The sequence below is a fragment of the Mustela nivalis genome, assembly GCF_964662115.1.
Source record: "Mustela nivalis genome assembly, chromosome: X".
NCBI classification, from domain to species: Eukaryota; Metazoa; Chordata; class Mammalia; order Carnivora; family Mustelidae; genus Mustela; species Mustela nivalis.
In genome coordinates this window covers 14,708,179-14,725,719 of record NC_139040.1, presented here as the reverse complement: position 1 = coordinate 14,725,719, position 17,541 = coordinate 14,708,179, and the positions used below count along the sequence as shown (strand labels likewise).

At 45.5% G+C, this 17,541-nt stretch overlaps 1 protein-coding gene across 10 annotated transcripts in view; it reads right to left on the bottom strand.

The window, feature by feature from the left end:
- The window catches only part of ARHGEF6 (Rac/Cdc42 guanine nucleotide exchange factor 6), a 128,631-nt gene that overhangs the window by 11,457 nt on the left and 99,633 nt on the right, over window positions 1–17,541 (bottom strand). For all 10 annotated transcript variants that reach the window (XM_082717606.1, XM_082717612.1, XM_082717609.1 and 7 more), the window contains 6 exons: window positions 9,483–9,621; window positions 7,014–7,073; window positions 4,876–5,022; window positions 2,090–2,176; window positions 1,296–1,374; window positions 374–516 (listed from right to left, as the gene is read on the bottom strand). In XM_082717606.1, coding sequence (XP_082573732.1) covers window positions 374–516; window positions 1,296–1,374; window positions 2,090–2,176; window positions 4,876–5,022; window positions 7,014–7,073; window positions 9,483–9,621 — 655 coding nt within the window. The remainder of the gene's footprint in view (window positions 1–373; window positions 517–1,295; window positions 1,375–2,089; window positions 2,177–4,875; window positions 5,023–7,013; window positions 7,074–9,482; window positions 9,622–17,541) is intronic.

Sequence of the window (17,541 nt, the reverse complement as noted above, 5' to 3'; positions counted from 1 at the left end):
TCTCACTTAACAAGTACGGTAAAATCTCATCGATTCCAATTCCAGGAAGTCCAAATTCATGCTAACTTGGAAGAAGGCAACGCTGGAAGTTTACCCTTGAAGGTGACCTAATGAATGTGGTGGCATAAATGAGATTTGGAGGGGTGGGGAGACCCTTAGGACCATCAAAAGAAGTGCACACCTCTGTCTTAACTTGGGTGGACCCTTGTCCAAAACCAGCCATCGGAATTCATGAGGTTTTACTGTACTTCGAAACCTACAGACATAGACAAGCCGAAGTCTTAGGGCATGCTCGCTACTTCTCGTAAGTCCTCTGCAGGCAGGTCTGACGAGAGCCTCAACAACCCCCATACAGCACGAGTGGGCCACTTACGGAATGGGCGCTGCAAGATGACGATGACGTTTTGGATAACGAGCTGCAGGAGGCGGGTCCCCGGATGAGTCGGCACAGCTGCTCCAGCCACTCCTGGAAGTCCTGACTGCTGTTGCAGTGGATGACGATTCTCTCTATGTTACCTGCATCGTCCGACGGGGAGCATTTGGTAATGAGAGACGAGAAGCCTGAGCTCACCTCCTCCATACACAGACTCAACGCAACTAAGACTCGCACCTAGAGAATAACCCTGTGGAAGCTTCTATGTCAGGAGGAACAGCTCATGAGGTCAGGAAATTAAGTATCTGTATCTGATTTCTAACACTGTCCCTGACTTCTACTGCTTACAGAATCAGAGGAAAGGAGTGTAAAACTTCAAACAAACTCACAGGGCAAAAATTGAAGGCCAGGGCCCATCTCAGCCCGCCGGGAGAATTCTGGACTGCCTCACCGAACTATTCAAAGTTGAAACGGACCAACATCTAATCTCAGGCTCCCTCCTGGGAAAGAAGTAGGTAAGGCCTGGGGCCATTATCCCAGTGTCAGCCACCGTGCCAAGTCCATACAAAAAAAAAATACCACTGTCACATGGAAATCACACAGTCCTGGCAAAAAGGCACCACAGGCCAAAAGGTCAGGCTTGGCATTTTCTTCAGTTTGTGCTTTTATGTCAGTCCATTTTGTTATTTCTGAGTTCTAACAAGCAGCTCTTATGAAAGAAGAGATTGAAACTAATGGCAAAGCCGAGGTTTCCAAATGACCAGGAGACTGTGTTCCATCGCTGGGCCCTAATTACACTCTGCCTTGCCCAGGTAAAACTCACTCAGAGGCTTATCACAGAAAATAATGACATTAATTTACTCAAATTCCATTTCGTCCCAAAAAGGATTTCAAGTAGCTACTTGAAAAAAGAGAAAATTACCTGTGATTTCCAATGTGTTGTCATTTCCTTCGACTTCATCTAATCTAGTCACCGCCATTCCCGCTACTGGTATTTTTCCCTATCAAGAAAAGAACATTCCCATTAAGTCTGTGGTTATATGCATCTCTGCTTATGTCTATTAGATTTTTGTGACCCTCTCAAGAATCACTGCTGAATGGGTTGTGTTTTGCTAAAACGCCCTAAACCATATGGTGGGGATTTAGAAACAGCTCACTTTTTTCTGACACATTTGCAGGAGAATCTGTCAACAAAGTAAAGATTCCCAAAAAATAAATAAATAAAAATAAAAAAATTTTTCTATGAAAATTAGTAATTGCTACGACAGATTAAAAACAGGCAACCGTAACTCACGGCCCCCTCCATATTTGGGGAGCAGGTTGAAGGAAGTTTAACTTCCTAAGGAGTTTCTTCACGACTTGTACTTCAGAACCCCGAATCCGCTTTATAGTTTCTCAGCAGTAATGATGTGAGACGAGCCCATGAAACTTGGCTGCGAATTTATCCGGTTGCACACTTAAGAGTTCTTTTTGAACATGCATAGGTCATGCTCATAACCAGAGCAGTGGACATTGAAGATAAACTCATTACAGCAATATAAAGGTTTCTGATCTAAAGAACATCTGATCTTATAAGCTGTTTAATTACAACAAAGGGTCAGAACATTCTGTGTTCTCTGGCTGGACCTTTTTACGTCACAGTGGAAATACTGCATCTGGATGGAAACCTGTTTTCATTCTGGATCCTGCTATGTGCTTTATATGAAATCTACTAACCTGGTAGATAAAGCCACTCATCCGAGGACTTGCCGATAACATTATCAGGACACTGGAGAATAACAGAAGGTACCGCTCCTCTTTTTCCTAAAGTGAAATGAAACACGCTAAGCGGAGAACAGAAGTTGGGCATTTTATTTGTTAAGAATTTCAGGCGTCCCTAATGTGTAACACAGAGCTTGTGGGAGGCAATGAAACATGAACGGTGACCTTTTAAAAAAGATACCCAACCTCAAGGCACCAAACTGGTTGGATTTTGCTTTGAAAGGAATACAAGCCCGTGGTGTATCTCTCTTCTGCCTCTACGTAACAGTGAGATACGAAAAACCATGCTGGTTTCCCGAGTATACGCACCCAAGTTGTCACGTGGTTCATGCCAAGGCACGAGGCTCTGGGGTCACAAAATGAAAACGATTTTACTTTGAAAAGGAGCAAAACAGAAGGGGTTTCCAGGTGACAGGAAGTTTCCTATGCTCTAGCATGTGTCTCAAATTCTTATTCATAAAATTACTTTTAACCGGTAAGAACAAGAGAACTATCATACCCATGTAACGTGAAAAAGTAAATACTTTCTGAAAACAGCACAAAACGAAATTTCACACAGGAGGGCTTCTCCGAACCCCTTAAACAGAGAGGCGATTAGCAGGTGCAAAAACACCAGCCGGTTTGCTCTAATGATCCTTATGCCTCTCTCCATCTCCTTCCTTGCACTTGAGAAGGGCAGTCCTTCGGGGCTCACTCTTCTAGTAAGTTCTCTGCAGCCTCTCACATCTTTCTATTGCCTGGTTTCCTTCTATAGACACTTCATTTCTTCCTTCTCCTTCTCGCAGCCTCTCCTGCTTATCTGTTTCTTCCCTTTTGCCTTTACCATCCGCCCACCTCCTGACCTGACGGGCCTCCACGGGCCCCCGAGGCTCCTTCTTCATCACACAGGCCCGCCTCGTGCTATTCACAGACGCTGTGGTTTTTACGACTGAGGGTCTGGGCCAACCCCGCGTGGACCAAGTCTACGAGCACCATTTTCCCCCACAGCGTATGCTCACTTCGTGTCTCTGTCACGTTCCGGTAATTCTTGTCACATTTCGAGCCTATTCTGGTGATCAATGATCAGGACTCACGGAAGGCTCCGAGGATGATGAGCCCTTTTGTAGCCACAGAGTGTTTCTGATGAAGCTACAGGCTGTGTTTAGACATGACCCCGTTGCACACTTAATAAACTACAGGACGGCATAAAAGCAACTTTCATACGCACCGAGGGACTGACACCTTGATGGGACTCACTTCGCTGAACTGCCGGCTTCGTGGCGGGGCTCTGGAAGCGGACCTCCAGCACCTCCCAAGTACGCCAGGGCCCTGTGCCTCGACATTCTCTTGCCAAATTACTTGCTGCCTTATTTTTCTCCCCATTGATTCCTCCCTGACTGGGGCCCCACTGCCCTCTCGAAGTCATCAATAACTGCCTTCTGGTGAAATCCATTGGCTTCTTCTTGGTCTCCACACTCCTTGACCTCTGAACCTTCGGCCACACTCAGCGGGCTGACCGCCTTCCACCGCCCTTCCCTCCCGGGGTTTCCATGACAACACAGTCCCCCAGTCCCCTCCGGCCGGCCCTTCCTCCTCCCTTCAACCTAGAGGCTCATCCCCAAGGTGTGAAAGACTAACAGTTGGACTCCGGGTCCCATCAGCCCTCCCCAGGGTATGTGCGTCTTGAATGAGATTGCTTGTTAACCCCCAGTCATGAATCTCTGACAGAGACCTGTCAGGGGCTATAGGGACATGTTTTGGGACAAGAACAGCAATTCTAACACCCGATAAATCATACCAGGTGACACAAGCAACCTTCCTCCCCTACTCTGCCCCCTTCCTAAAAGACGTAATCCATCTTCAGCCTCCCGTGCTTCTCTCTGGGTGCTTGCTTCCCAGGAAGGCACATCTGTCAGGGACATCCAAGCCTCTGCCTCCAGCTCTGCCCACCCACCCACCTTCCTCTGCTGCTGTAACAGCCGCCTACAAGACCACCCCCGCCCGGGGACCTACAGCTGGTTACCTGCAGGTGAACGCGTCTAAGAGGACCTCTGTCATCTCCAGCCCACGGGTCCCTGCTCCCTCTCTGCCCTTCGCGGGGTGGACGGGGGTCCTTCTCACTTCGCAGCCCAGCTGGTCCTTCTGTGGCCAGCCCCCTCCCCTCTGGATTATGTATCATCGACACCCCCTTCGTGGCATTTCTATACAACTTGACCCTCTAGCAGGCCCCGCCCCCTCCACGGCCCACTGGGTGGACCTGAATGGCTACTCCCCGCCGCCTGGGGCTCTCAAAAGCCGCCTCTCGTCTCACCCCAACTCCTTCCTTCTCCCAGCATGCCTCCTCTGCTGCTTACCTACCTCGGCACAAGGCCACGCTCCTGTTCTCTCCTGAGCTAAGAACGGCCTCTCCTTCATGGGATCCCCGCCTTTTGCCTTCATGGCCCCCCTCCTCCGGTGCTAGCTCCGGAAGGTCTGCTCGCTCTCCCCCCCTCTGAACGTCTGTGCAATGCACCGTGAAGACCGCACACCCTACGCTGACGCCCTGGGTCTGGTCGCTAGCCGCAGCGCCCGTCCACCTGTTTCCAAGACATTCCTTAAAGGCAAGGATCATCGCACCTTCTCTACCTACCAGAGTGCCGGGCAAGGAAGGACTGCTCAGTTTCTTGGAACGTTCAAGCACTTGACCTTGATGGAAGGCCAAATCAAAGGGGGAAAAAAAAAGAAAGGTGGAAGCAAGGGCATTGGGGTTTGAGATGTCTTACCTCGCATGTTCCATACTGCACCATTACTTGGGACATAAACAGCACATTTCCCAAGGTTTTAATACTCTCTCCTTCCCAGGCCTGGATAGGCTCAGAAAGTATTTGCAACTCCAGCTGTTTTCTCTTTCTTAGATCTTGGCACTGCCCCTACGGAACCAAAGGAGAACACAATGGAACAGGAACTCCCACAAAACAGACCAAAATCCAGACCAAAGTGAGATGAAGCTTTGGACTTCCAGATTTCCACCGAGTCCCTATTCCTCAGCTGGACAGAAAGATCCACTATCCTAACTCTCTAACCAAATGTTTTGTGAGAAAGAGCTACTTTTGCCAAAAGATGAAGATAGTGTGGTAGCAGGGGCCATGCATTTATCTCATGTACGAGCGATTTCATTTACTGTGGCACAGCCCTATACTTTAGGGACTAGCAGGAGACTGGGGTGGGGGTAACATACTAAGTTAATTTTCATTCCTAAGAGAACTGTGAAAAAGAGATACAACTGAATTTTACACATACAAACTGGAAATACAAGCCCGGAAACAATATGTGGGATATGAATACATGTGAAGTTATTTCTTAGGGTATCATTCCAAGTTGAATATGAAAATGAGCATATGGTTAGTTATGTTACTGTTTCCAAATAAATGTCATCGTTTTGGGGGGTGTGTTTTCTATAAAATCTCTGCTGTCCCTTTCAGCTACGTGGAAACTGGAAGACATCGGTTCACTCTGCACACATTTCTGAAGCATCTGTACTGGGGAACTGGTCAGAAAGAAAGAGTATTCGTTCAAAAAGGAATGTTACATTCGCTATAGGACAAAATAAAGGGGACACAAAGAGTGGTAAATGCCAAAGGTTTCAGTGGGCTGTTCGTTTCAGTCGAGTCATGTAACTGTTTCCGACCTGTGGCAACAGCAATTTTTTAAAAAATATTTTCAAAGACTTTTTGTTTATTTGACACAGAGAGAGAGACATCAAGAAAGAGAACACAAGCAGGGGGAGTGGGAGAGGGAGAAGCAGGCTTCCTGCTGAGCAGGGAGCCCGATGTGGGGCTCGATCCCAGGACCCCAGCATTGTGACCTGAGCCCCCAAGGCAGACGCTTAAGACTGAACTAAGTTCCGTAGGTGCCCTGACCATAGCAATTTTAACCTAATACCTTATTCTGGTTTTCGACTTGCTGTTTACCTGTGGTCACGCCAGGCACTGATCTTGCGACAGCAATAAAAATGAGGCGACGGTGAATGTCGCATCACAAGCTTATAGCAAGAATCCTAACTAACCACGGATCCCAACCACTTGGAATGCCATGGAAATGTCTACAATAAAGCTCAACTTGGGATGCCTGGGTGGCACAGTTGGTTAAGCATCCAGCTCTGGGTTTTGGCTCAGGTCATGATCTCAGGGTCGTGAGATCGAGTCCCGCATCTGGCTTCATGCTCAGTGCGGTCTGCTTGAGGTTCTCTCTCATCTTCCCTCTGCCCCTCCCGCCTGTGCTTGCTCACTCTCAAACAAATAAAAAGATCTTTAAAAAAATGAAGCTAAACCCTATCAATCAATCGCCCAGTAAACTCCATCTCTTCTCCTAAAATGCCACCAAGTGGTTTTACATCAGTGGGTTCAAGGAGACATTAACCATCAGGCTCAAGATGTAAGATTACAGGGAGCTCTGATAGCAATCTCTATAAAGCAACTGGATCTTAGTAGGTTTTCTCCTTTTATATTTGATGCAGGATTTCTTTTTCATATGCAAAGAATAAACTCACACCTTTCGGCTTAGATAGATGAATCCAGTACTGACGCCGATCAGCGAATGACAAGCTACACAGACATAAGGTGAACGACATGGGGGTAAAGACAAAGAGACAAAAGGAAACCCCCCACCTACACAGCAATGCTTAATGTGGCAGAGACTTCAAATGTGAGCTCTTTATGCCCTCAGCCTGGCAACCTTTCATAGGTGAGCCTGATTTTTTGGAAGACAAAATTAAATGAAGCAATCACTGCGATACTGTCACTGAAGCTTATTGTTTCCACTCTACAGACCTTTGCATGAGGAAATAAACGTTCCACCCAAGTCACTTTTTTAGGAACAAAGCATACAAAATGGAGAATGAGAATGTGAGAGCATCGCCTACCATGAGCGTTTTGAAGGCTATGATTGCTTTCAGAATATCCTGGTGATCCGGATGTGTGTCCTAGTAAAGGAATACATTGTAAAATCAGTATTAAAGGAGAACAGATCAGCCGTGGTCAGGGGTCAGGGGTGGCAGGAGGGTGTGGCCGCCGGGAGACAGCAAATGGTAACAGGAATCTACACGCGTGATAAAAGCCAAAGGAAGGAAGCCCATTTTACTGGAGGCTAATTTAAATATCACTTGAGCACTTGGCATCTCAGCGCCTCCAATGACCAGGTGACCAAGAAACAAAGACAGCTGATGGCACATCAAGGACTTGGCAACGACATCGTTCATGTGGTTCCGGAGACTTTAGATAATAACTAATCAGCAGCCGGGCGCAGGGGAGGCATCATCAGGCCATGTTGTTAATACATGGTAAGAGGTGGGAACCGAGTGGTGCGTAGAGAAAAATCAATCCCATCTCGTTTCCTAAAATGCCGGCACTCTCCCTCAGCAGGCTCAGCACGGCAGACGGGATCGAAATGGCAGGTCTCGTACCACTGTGCTATCTACGGTCCGCGGTCCCGTGGTGCTAACGACCCTGGCAAGTGGGCAGGTTCAAGAGCGGCTTTGAGGACTGCTCCTGAAGGGAAAGGGGAGATTTCTGGGGAGGCTACAGACCTGACGTGGGGCCAGATGTCCACCTCACCTCTGGGATTCAGCTGGGATAATGGAAGGACAAAATCTGCTGCTCCACTGGCCTTCAGTAAGAAAACACAGAGCCAACAGCCCCAGGTCCGGAGAGAGCATCTCACCGGGTGGCGAGCCGGCGCGGAGACTGAGAGTTAGCTGATGGTGGGAAGCAGAAGGCAGCCAAAGGCAGGTGAGCAGCAGCAACTCAAGGAAGCCCAAGACAGAGGACCCAGGCAGTGGGCCGGCAGGGGGGGGGTGCTGGGGATTCTTCGCCTCAAACTGAGGGTGCATTAGTACTCCAGCATTGAGCAGTAACAGAAACGGAGGCCACTGGTTTCTGGATTTTTGCGATAAGCAAGGAGGGGCAAACCTCAAACGGTCCGGCAAACTGCTTTAGCTTTTGGAAAGGCATCCAGAGGTCAACACCTTCCCAAGCCCTAACTGAAATTTCATGCCGGCAGGCTTTACTCACTAGCTCCCCACTGCCTCTAGCTTTCCGGCAGGTCAAATAACCTGAGAATGTGGTTTTGCTTTCAATCCTTCCAAATGCTGACAAGACCGGCAGCGTGCAACCTTTCTCTTTAAAGATAATCAAACCCTTTAAAACCTCAAAACCTTTCCCCAGACACAGGAAGAGCAACTAGGGTAAATGCAGCCTCCCTCAGAGAGCCCTCCTCTCCTACCCACACCTCAAACACCCATGCTCGATGGCGTGAGGATGATTCTAGAACCTATCCTTGTTGCTTGGTTTTTAATGAAAGGATCTGGCCTCTTGCTGAAACAGTATTCCATGATCAGGCCTCACTGCAAATCTTAGTATTCAGAAAAGATTACAGCTATGCCACAGCTGTTGCCAATCAACTCTTAAGTTGATAAACACAAATGTGAGGGAACGTTGATGCTGGTCTAAGGATACACAGACAGATAAACTAATCCTGGACCCATTTTCGAATCTTTAAGGAAATTCCAGAATGTTCCAGCATAATCCAGAGTCAGAAAGCTCAATGATTGAGATATTTATCCCTGTCTATAGTGAAAGTGGTATTTATATTTTCTGGTGTTTTGCTTTGTTTATCTCCCCAGATCAGGTGGTTCATATACCAGAACAGCAGACTATCTTGGTCAATTTTGACTGAACCACCATCTACAGAGGAGGAAAACCCAAGTCAACTTGAGAGAAGCAGTAGCACCGAGGCTGGGAGGGAGAATGATCATGAACATTTAGTAGTGAAGGACGAGGACCTTTCGGTTGCAAGATGAATAAATTCTGGGGCTCTAACATGCAGCACGGTGGTTCTAGTCTATAGTGCCGTATTGTACTTGAAATTCACTGACAGTATATCTGAAGTGATCTCATCATAAAAAAAAATTAATGACTCCGTAAGGTGATGGAGGTGCAAATTAACTTGCTCGTGATAATGATCTCATAATCTCTACGTATATTAAGCCACCCCACTGTACACTTAAAAAAACCACATTGTACAACCTACACATATGCAGTTTTTATTTATACCCGAATAAAAGTGGAAAAAATAAAGAAGTAAAAATAATAATGAAAAGAAATAAAATTTTCTTTAAAAATTAAAAAAAAAAGAAGTAAAAATAAGAAAACCTTCGGGGGGGGGCAGGGAAAGAAGGTCCCCTTTTTACTTCCCTGCATTAAGGAGGAAGCTAGATGCCCAGCAGGAGGAAAATGGGAAACCAAGGCTTTTCCTGAATTCCTAAGTGAGGTTAGTCTGGAGGAAGACTGGCTGCTTCCTTCGGAGCAGAGGCCCATACCTTGCCTTGCCTTACCTCCATGTGCCGTTCCAACTCCTGTAAGAGAGTAACGTACTTTTCCAGTCGCATGAACGGTTTGCTGAGGCTGGTTGTTAAAATGAGGATCCCTGGGCTGGATGCACCTTGGCTTTCCATGAACTGTTCCAGATCATCACTAGCAAAAGAATGACCATGGTCTCGTTAACTGCTTCGTGTTCCAAGTACAGAACTAGCAACCAAACACTGTTTTCCTGTGTTTCGCACAATATGAATCCAAAGAGAAATCAAGTTTCATTAATCCAAATAGTGTCTGATTCACCTCAACTCCATTCAGTAAACCTTTACTCAGCCTAGCACTGGGGCTCCTGCCGTGAGCCACTCTGCTCACCCAACAATCACTTACTGACAGCTACTAAGTAACAGGGGTACAGCTGGGGATACAGCCATGAACAAAACAAAACCCCTGCCCCTAAGGAGTCTGCCCCCACGGACATGGGACATACAGTCTATCAGATGGTGTCAACGTATGGTTTTAGTCACTTCAAACATTCTACTTATTGGCTGGTCAGTTGCCAAGGCCAGAACTCACTGCACACCCCCTATCACCGGGCACCCACTTGTAATGTTCAGAATCAAGTTCAAAACTCAGATAGCTGCACGTGTGTGTGACTAATCACCAAGTCACTTAGCCTGGGATCTGAAACCAGTGCAGCAGGCTATACAGACAGTCCCAGAAGGCGGCAACTTGGTTAAAAGAAAAAGACTATTTGTATGTTACGAACTCTGCCCTGTAAGCGTGAGCTTTTTCTTTCTGCCTTTTTGCACCATCTGGATGGTCTCCTTTACAGCGACGTGATACTGAGTCCTGGGGCTGTAAGATCATTTTAATATTCATTTGTGCAAAATAAAACTAAATAAGGACCCCCGCCTACGGGACAGCATGTTCTGAAACTTTGGCTTCTGACTTGGCCCCTTCTGCCTCCTTGCTTGCGCGTGCACGTCCCATCAGCGAATGGAAAGGGATAAACTTGAGACTGATCCAGATCCCCGGCTTCTTCTGGCTTCCCAGCCGTCCTGCAGACCGCTGCTCTGACCCTGTCACTTTCTGCTCAGGAACCCCCGACTTCCCGCAAACTCGAGCCTGTGCTTTCTAGCCTCCCACGGGTCGCAGTAAAACACTGGGGGGTGGGGTGGGCGTGGGGATGGGGTGGATTGCGTTACCCCTCTTCGTGGACACACGACCTCCTTGGGCTTTTGAGAGTGGGAGAAGAAGGGATGGGTTTCAGCTAATGCCCCGGGGACCCGGAGCCACGCAGGGTCATGTATGTCAGAGGGAAAACGGGCTGGGAATCACTGCCTTCACGGAAGCAGGGTCACCTCTGAATGGTCAAGCCTGAAAAGCCACGCGGGGGGTTGTATCCATTTTTGCCAACTTGCCCCAGAAGCTCCTGGGAGGATGGAGTGCCCTGGACCTGGAGTCATAAAACAGGGCTGGGGACCCTGGATCATGTTCGTTACCTGGCGTCAGCTGACTCATCTGTAAAACAGAAATTAAACCTACTTCCCACTAAGATTCTGAAGATTCACCATTGGGGTCTGTTTCACGGTGAGCGTGAGGTTTTCACATGCATTTAATCCTCTTTAATATGCGCAACAGCCCTTCAACCCAGGTGTTATCCTCATTTTACAGATGAAAAAGCTGAGACTCAGGAAGAGTGAGTAATCGGAAGTAAATGGCTGAGTTGGGGTTCAAGCCCCGGTCTGAAGTCAAACCCTCCGGTCTTTCCATGACACCACATGCCCCTGTGTTAGAAAAGTATTTTGTAAACTTTAAAGTAGTTTGTAAATGCATTTGTATTACTATATTACTGTGCCAAGGCAAATACCTTGCTAAAATCACATCTTTAGAAACTACCATTAAGCTGTGATTTCCAGCTTAATGGAAACTCAATTGATGTTAAATTTCCAACCAGGAGCATAAAGTGCACAAAGAGGTTTAAAAATTCATTGCATATAAAATATAATTAGGAAAATAACTTGAATTTGGAGAGTGCATTTGAGTAGAAATGTAATTTAGAGAAAATCACTTTCCTAATTTCTTTTCAATTTGGTAAACAAGTCTTATTTTTTCTTTTCATGACTAAATAAGTCCCCTGTCCTCAATGTTCTCCTCTAATTGATAAAAGGCTTGTGACAATTAAAAGCAAATACTAACATGTACTCTGTTATTACTTTCCATGCAGCATTTTAACTTTTAGGCTTGCTGAATATTATGAAAGAGGCTTTTCTTTTAATTTTTCAATTTAATATGAGTTCATCGGCTACTGGGAGGAAATGAACATTTTACTGTGCAACAGAAGAATAAAACTGTCTTTAAAAAGCTGCTGCCCATTACAATAACTAGATCCTGCAAGACTCATTTTACTAAGCCAAATAAACTTAGTCCACAAATTAATGTCATTATACAAAAATGTTAAGACTCAAATTTATGGGCGCCTGGGTAGCTCAGTGGGTTAAGCCGCTGCCTTCGGCTCAGGTCATGATCTCAGGGTCCTGGGATCGAGTCCCGCATGGGGCTCTCTGCTCAGCAGGGAGCCTGCTTCCCTCTCTTTCTCTCTCTCTGCCTGCCTCTCTGTCTACTTGTAGTCTCTCTCTGTCAAATAAATAAATAAAATCTTAAAAAAAAAGACTCAAATTTATATTGTACCGAAGAACAAGCTAAACGTGGTTTTTAGTTCTACACAGCCTGTTGGAAATGTCAATGGGTTGAGGCTTGTTTTTCAAGCTTCACATGTTCTGTACGAGTGATGTGACACAAGAGAAGCAGTTGTCAATGTATCAGTGTTGTCTTAGACTCAACAAAACCTTGATCTCACAGAACGCAGAGTGAATGGGGCTCTGGGATGCTCTGGCTTAGGCTGGAAGGCCCCAGAAAACTATCTTACCTTCTGATATCTCTACAGAGCTCATAACCATATCATATAAGAGTGTTTCTGTGGAACCTCTGCCTAGATTTCTACTCTGAATGATGAGAACAGCTGGAAAAGGATCAGATATTCCCCCACAACACACCCACACCCTCCTGCTCACCCCCCTTTCATGGAAATCACTGGAAAGGGGGAAGTGAGGCCCAAGGAGCTTTTTCACTCACCTAGTCCCTGCTCCCTGGGAAGAGACTCTTTCATTGCCATCACTTTTTATTTGTGATCGGTTTCACTCACTCCCTTCCCTGGTTCCTCAAAGGCACAGACAGAACCGAACCCAGTCTCAGAATGTTCCCTAGGCTCCTAGTCCCCGAAGCAAGTACATAACACAACTCTGGGTTTTTCTCGAAGTCTTCATTGCTGACAACAGGGTAAACAGAGTGACAGCTAACAAGAGGAAAAGGGCACAGTGGTGACACAGTGGTGTCTGTCATTGCAATGGAGACAGAAGTACAGTTCAGACCTGTCTGAGGGCTCACTCTCCCCTCTCTCGCTCTCTCTTTCAATCCGGGTCCCTTTCCCTCATGAAAAGGAGAGGAGCCACACCAAAGCACAGGAGAGAAGTGGGTATTTTTGTAAGGGAGAGCTTATTCCCAGGAAGAAACAAGAGCTAAAGTAAGAAGCCTGAAGGGGAGAGAGAGGGGAAATCCCAAAAGACCTCAGCCAGGGGTTAACAAAAGACTGGGGCCGTCATTCAAATATATGTAAATATGGGGACACATCAAAGTTGGGGTCTGCTTCTATACCCATATTCAGATAATATGTTACTGCATTTTTAACAAGGTGCCAACACACGCCATGAATTTTAAAGCTGTAGCTCTTGGCCGAATGGCAGGCGCATCACTGGTATGATACTGCCACCTGCAGGCTGCAGGGGAGAAGTTCAACTGACTGGCCTGCTCTGCCGGGAGTGATTTTCCAGTGTCTAATCACCAACGGATGTGGCCGGGAAAGAACAGAAATCCACTCGTGTCCTTGTTTCAGCTGACACCTTGATCAAAAACGGGAATCTAAGGGTGCCTGGGGGCTCAGTCGGTTAAGTGTACGACTTGATTTCGGCTCAGGTCATGAGATGGAGGCCCACATTGGGCTTCACGCTCAGCCGTGAGTGCTAAAGTTTGTTTCTCTCTCTCTTTCTCACTCCCTCTGCCCTTCATCCCCCACTCACCTTCTCTCTCTCCAAGTAAATCAATATTTTTTAAAAAAGATAATAAAACAGGACTTTAGACTGAAATTTCTGTAAATTTCATTCGACTATGCCTTGTCTCTACTAGGCGGCATGAATCACAAGACGGCTGTAACAGAGTTGAGATTATATTAGAAGCACATCTGGGGGAAACCCCCAAGCACTTCAATTTAATTTTTACCCCTTACAGGCAAATTAAAGGTGAGACCAAAATTCAGTTCTATCATCTCAAGGGATACTGTAAGACTCTCAAAAAACATCACTAACCAAAATGATATGATAATGATATGATAAATGATATGATAATCTCCCCCAAAGTCGAGAACCTCTAGATTAACTTGAAATCATAACGTTTGAAGGAATCTGAACTGTTACTTATAAAATTAAATTCCTAACGTGGGAAAATATAATCAGTGACGTTTGGACGCGCAGAGTTAAAACAGAAACTTCTCTGAACACTACACAAGTCTGCTCCTGGAGGCACACCATTTCTTTCTGGAATTGTTCTCAGATTAAAAGGATAAGAGGGGGAAATCTCTTTATATTGTTACTAAGAAATTTGCTTTCATACACACAGGATGTTTACGTATCCGCCACAGAAGAATGCTTCTGGATCTTTTCTGCTTCTTTACTGAAGTAAGTAGTAAAGGATGAAAAGATTCCTAGAAATGATAAAACCAAATTCAGGACTGCGGTTCCCTGTGGCATGGGAGGGAGGAGCAGGAACTAGGAGAGCACACACGGGTCTCCAACTGCAGCCGACTTTGTTTCTTACGCTGATTGGTGGCCACCTGGGGGGACCTGATTTTATCTGTTTTTTGTCTGCTGGAAATACCGCATACCTTTCTCCTAAAGAGCAACTAGGAGCTGGAAGCCCATGAATAAAGGTAGAAATAAGGAGTGTTAACAACTACCTTGTGCTAGCTGCTGGTTCCTCTGTACACATTATCTCATTTAATTCCTACACCTGAAGAAGCCAATTCCTGGCCAGTGTGGCTGAGAGGTCGGAGGCTCCCTTCTCTACTCAGCACCCCAACCCCCTACACACACATAGGGAGGAGGCTCAACCCCAGGCAGGCTGGAAACACTGGGGCCCAATACTCTCACCCCACTCACTTGTTGGGCAGAGCTTCTGTGCTGGGAGAGGCAAGCAGAGAAGACTAGAGGCCAGCCGGCACAAAGATTTTGCCCAGGGAGGAAGGCAGCCTATAGGACCAGAGAGTTCTGAAGCTCTCCCCCAGAGGAACTGGTTTTAGTTGAGAAAGAGTGTGGGGAGGGATACCTGGCTGGCTCCATGGGTAGATCATGTGACTCTTGATGGGAGGGGAGGGGGGCGGGTCAGGAGCTTGAGCCCCACATTGGGGGTAGAGCCTATTTAAAAAAAAAAAAAAAGGAAAAAAGAAAAAAAATGTGGGGGAAACCCAAACCTAAAGGCTCTTGCAAGAACAAGGAAGATTTTGGTGGTGAGTAAATGAGAGGTTGCTGGCAGTTCCTCTTAATTAAGAGCAGGAATCTAAATCCTGGGCCAGTTAGGTGGTGAGAGAGACCCAAAGAGACAGCCAAGAAGGGTCAAAACAAGCATCGAAGACCGGTCTCAAAAACTACCCCTGCCCAGGGACGCCTTGGTGGCGCAGTCATTAAGCGTCTGCCTTCGGCGGGTCCTGGGATCAAGCCCCGCATCGGGCTCCCTGCTCATGGGGGAGCCTGCTTCTCCCTCTCCCACTCCCCCTGCTTGTGTTCCCTCTCTCACCGTGTCTCTCTCTGTCAAATAAATAAATAAAATCTTAAAAAAAAAAAAACTACACCTGCCTGAACGTCATTGGGTCAGATGACAGATCATTTATGCCCCTAGGGAATGGTCAGAAACATGAGCGCAATCAGCTGGAAATTAGCAGAGCCGGCAGTGGGAGGATACGCGGAATTGGCGCAGACAGCTCAGCAGGAAACTCGGGGAAACATGGGCCAAGAGATGTAAAAGGGATTGTTTGGGGCGCCTGAGTGGCTCAGTGGGTTAAGCCTCTGCCTTCAGCTCAGGTCATGATCTCGGCGTCCTGGGATCAATCCCTGCATCAGGCTCTCTGCTCAGCAGGGAGCCTGCTTCCTCCTCTCTCTCTGCCTACTTGTGATCCTTCTCTGTCAAATAAATAAATAAAATCTTTTTAAAAAATAACAAAAGAAAACTATGCCTAAAGAATTAATGGAAGCTACAATGATAGTCTCACCAGAGAGTATTAGTAGAGAAATTACAGGAGAAAAAAAAAAAAAAAAGAACCAAATGGAAATTCCAGGGATAAAAAGTACAATAACTGAAATTTTAAAATTTGCTGGTAGAGTAGGTGTGAACTGGCAAAAGAATCAGTGACTTTAATGATAGAGTCATAGAGCTAATGTAATCTGAGAAAACAGAGGGGGGGGGAGATGAATAAAGAAAAATGAATCCATTTCAGACTGAAAACTTCCTAAACTTGAGGAAAATGCTAATGTACATAACCAAAAAGCTCAATGAATGCCAGGTAGGAGAGATACAAGAAGATTCATGTACAAATTATAGTAAAGATGCTGAGAGACAAAAACAAAAAGAAAATCTGAAAATGAGAATGAGAAAAACAGCTCATCGTGGGCTAGGGAACCTGAAGAAGATTATAACCACTAATATCTCCTCAGAGTTAATAAGGGTGCAGAGGTAGTGAAATGACATATTCAAGGTAAAGAAACAAAACTGCCCACCAAGAATTCTATATTCATCCAAACTATCTTTCAAAAATGTAGGTGGGAAAAAAACATTCCCCAATAAACAAAAACAGAGAATTCTTTGCTGGAAGACCCACCTTACAAGAAATATGAAAATTAGATGATAAAATCAAGTTAATGCAGATGTAAATTCAAAACCACACAGAAAACAGAGAACCAGCAAAGGTAATCATGCAATTATGAAAGACAGTACAAATACCTGTTTCTCTTTTTTGTCTTACCTAATATAAAAAACAAACATATAAAGCAATATTATATACCCATATTATGGAGCCTGTAACATAGAGAAATGTGATATATTTCACAACCATAGCACAGTGGAGGTGGGTGGAAAGCTCTATTGGAGGAAAGATATGTTATCAGAGAGTAACTCAAATCCTCGGGAAGAAATAAAGATAGGGGCACCTGGGTGGCTCAGTGGCTTAAGCTTCTGCCTTCAGCTCAGGTCATGATCCCAGGGACCTGGGACCGAGCCCCGCATCGGCTCTCTGCTCAGTGGGGAGCCTGCTTCCTCCTCTGTCTCTGCCTGCCTCTCTGCCTACTTGTGATCTCTATCTGTGAAATAAATAAATAAAATCTTTTTTTAAAAAAGAAAGATAAACACATAGTAAGTAAGAATGTTAATGGAACAGATCCTTGTTCACCTTTCTCAGTTTCATTAATACACATAAAATTATGTAAAATAATATTTATAGCAACATTACTGGGTTTGTAGCATAGAGATGTAATACATATAATAGTAGCCCCAAAAAGGGAAGAGGATACAAAGCTACACTAGCAGTAACATTAGTATATCTCACTAGAATTAAGTTAGTGTGAATATAAAGGAGATGCTGATAAGATATATATATCTTATATATCTTCCATATATTTTATATATATGTGTATGTATGTATATAGATATAGATACACACACACACACACACACACATACATATATGGAAAGTCTCATTGCAATTGCCAAAAAACGAATTTAAAAAAAATCACTGAAAGACTTCTGGTTTCAGCTCTAACATGTAAAGAGTTTGGAGGGCATCATTACTATTCTCACAAGAAAAAACACTGAACTATCTGAAAATCAATGACTTTCCTTAGATCCACTGGGAACTGAGATCACAGGGAAAACAATGCCCCCCCCCCAAATCTGGAAGAACCAGTAAATATTGAGAATTAA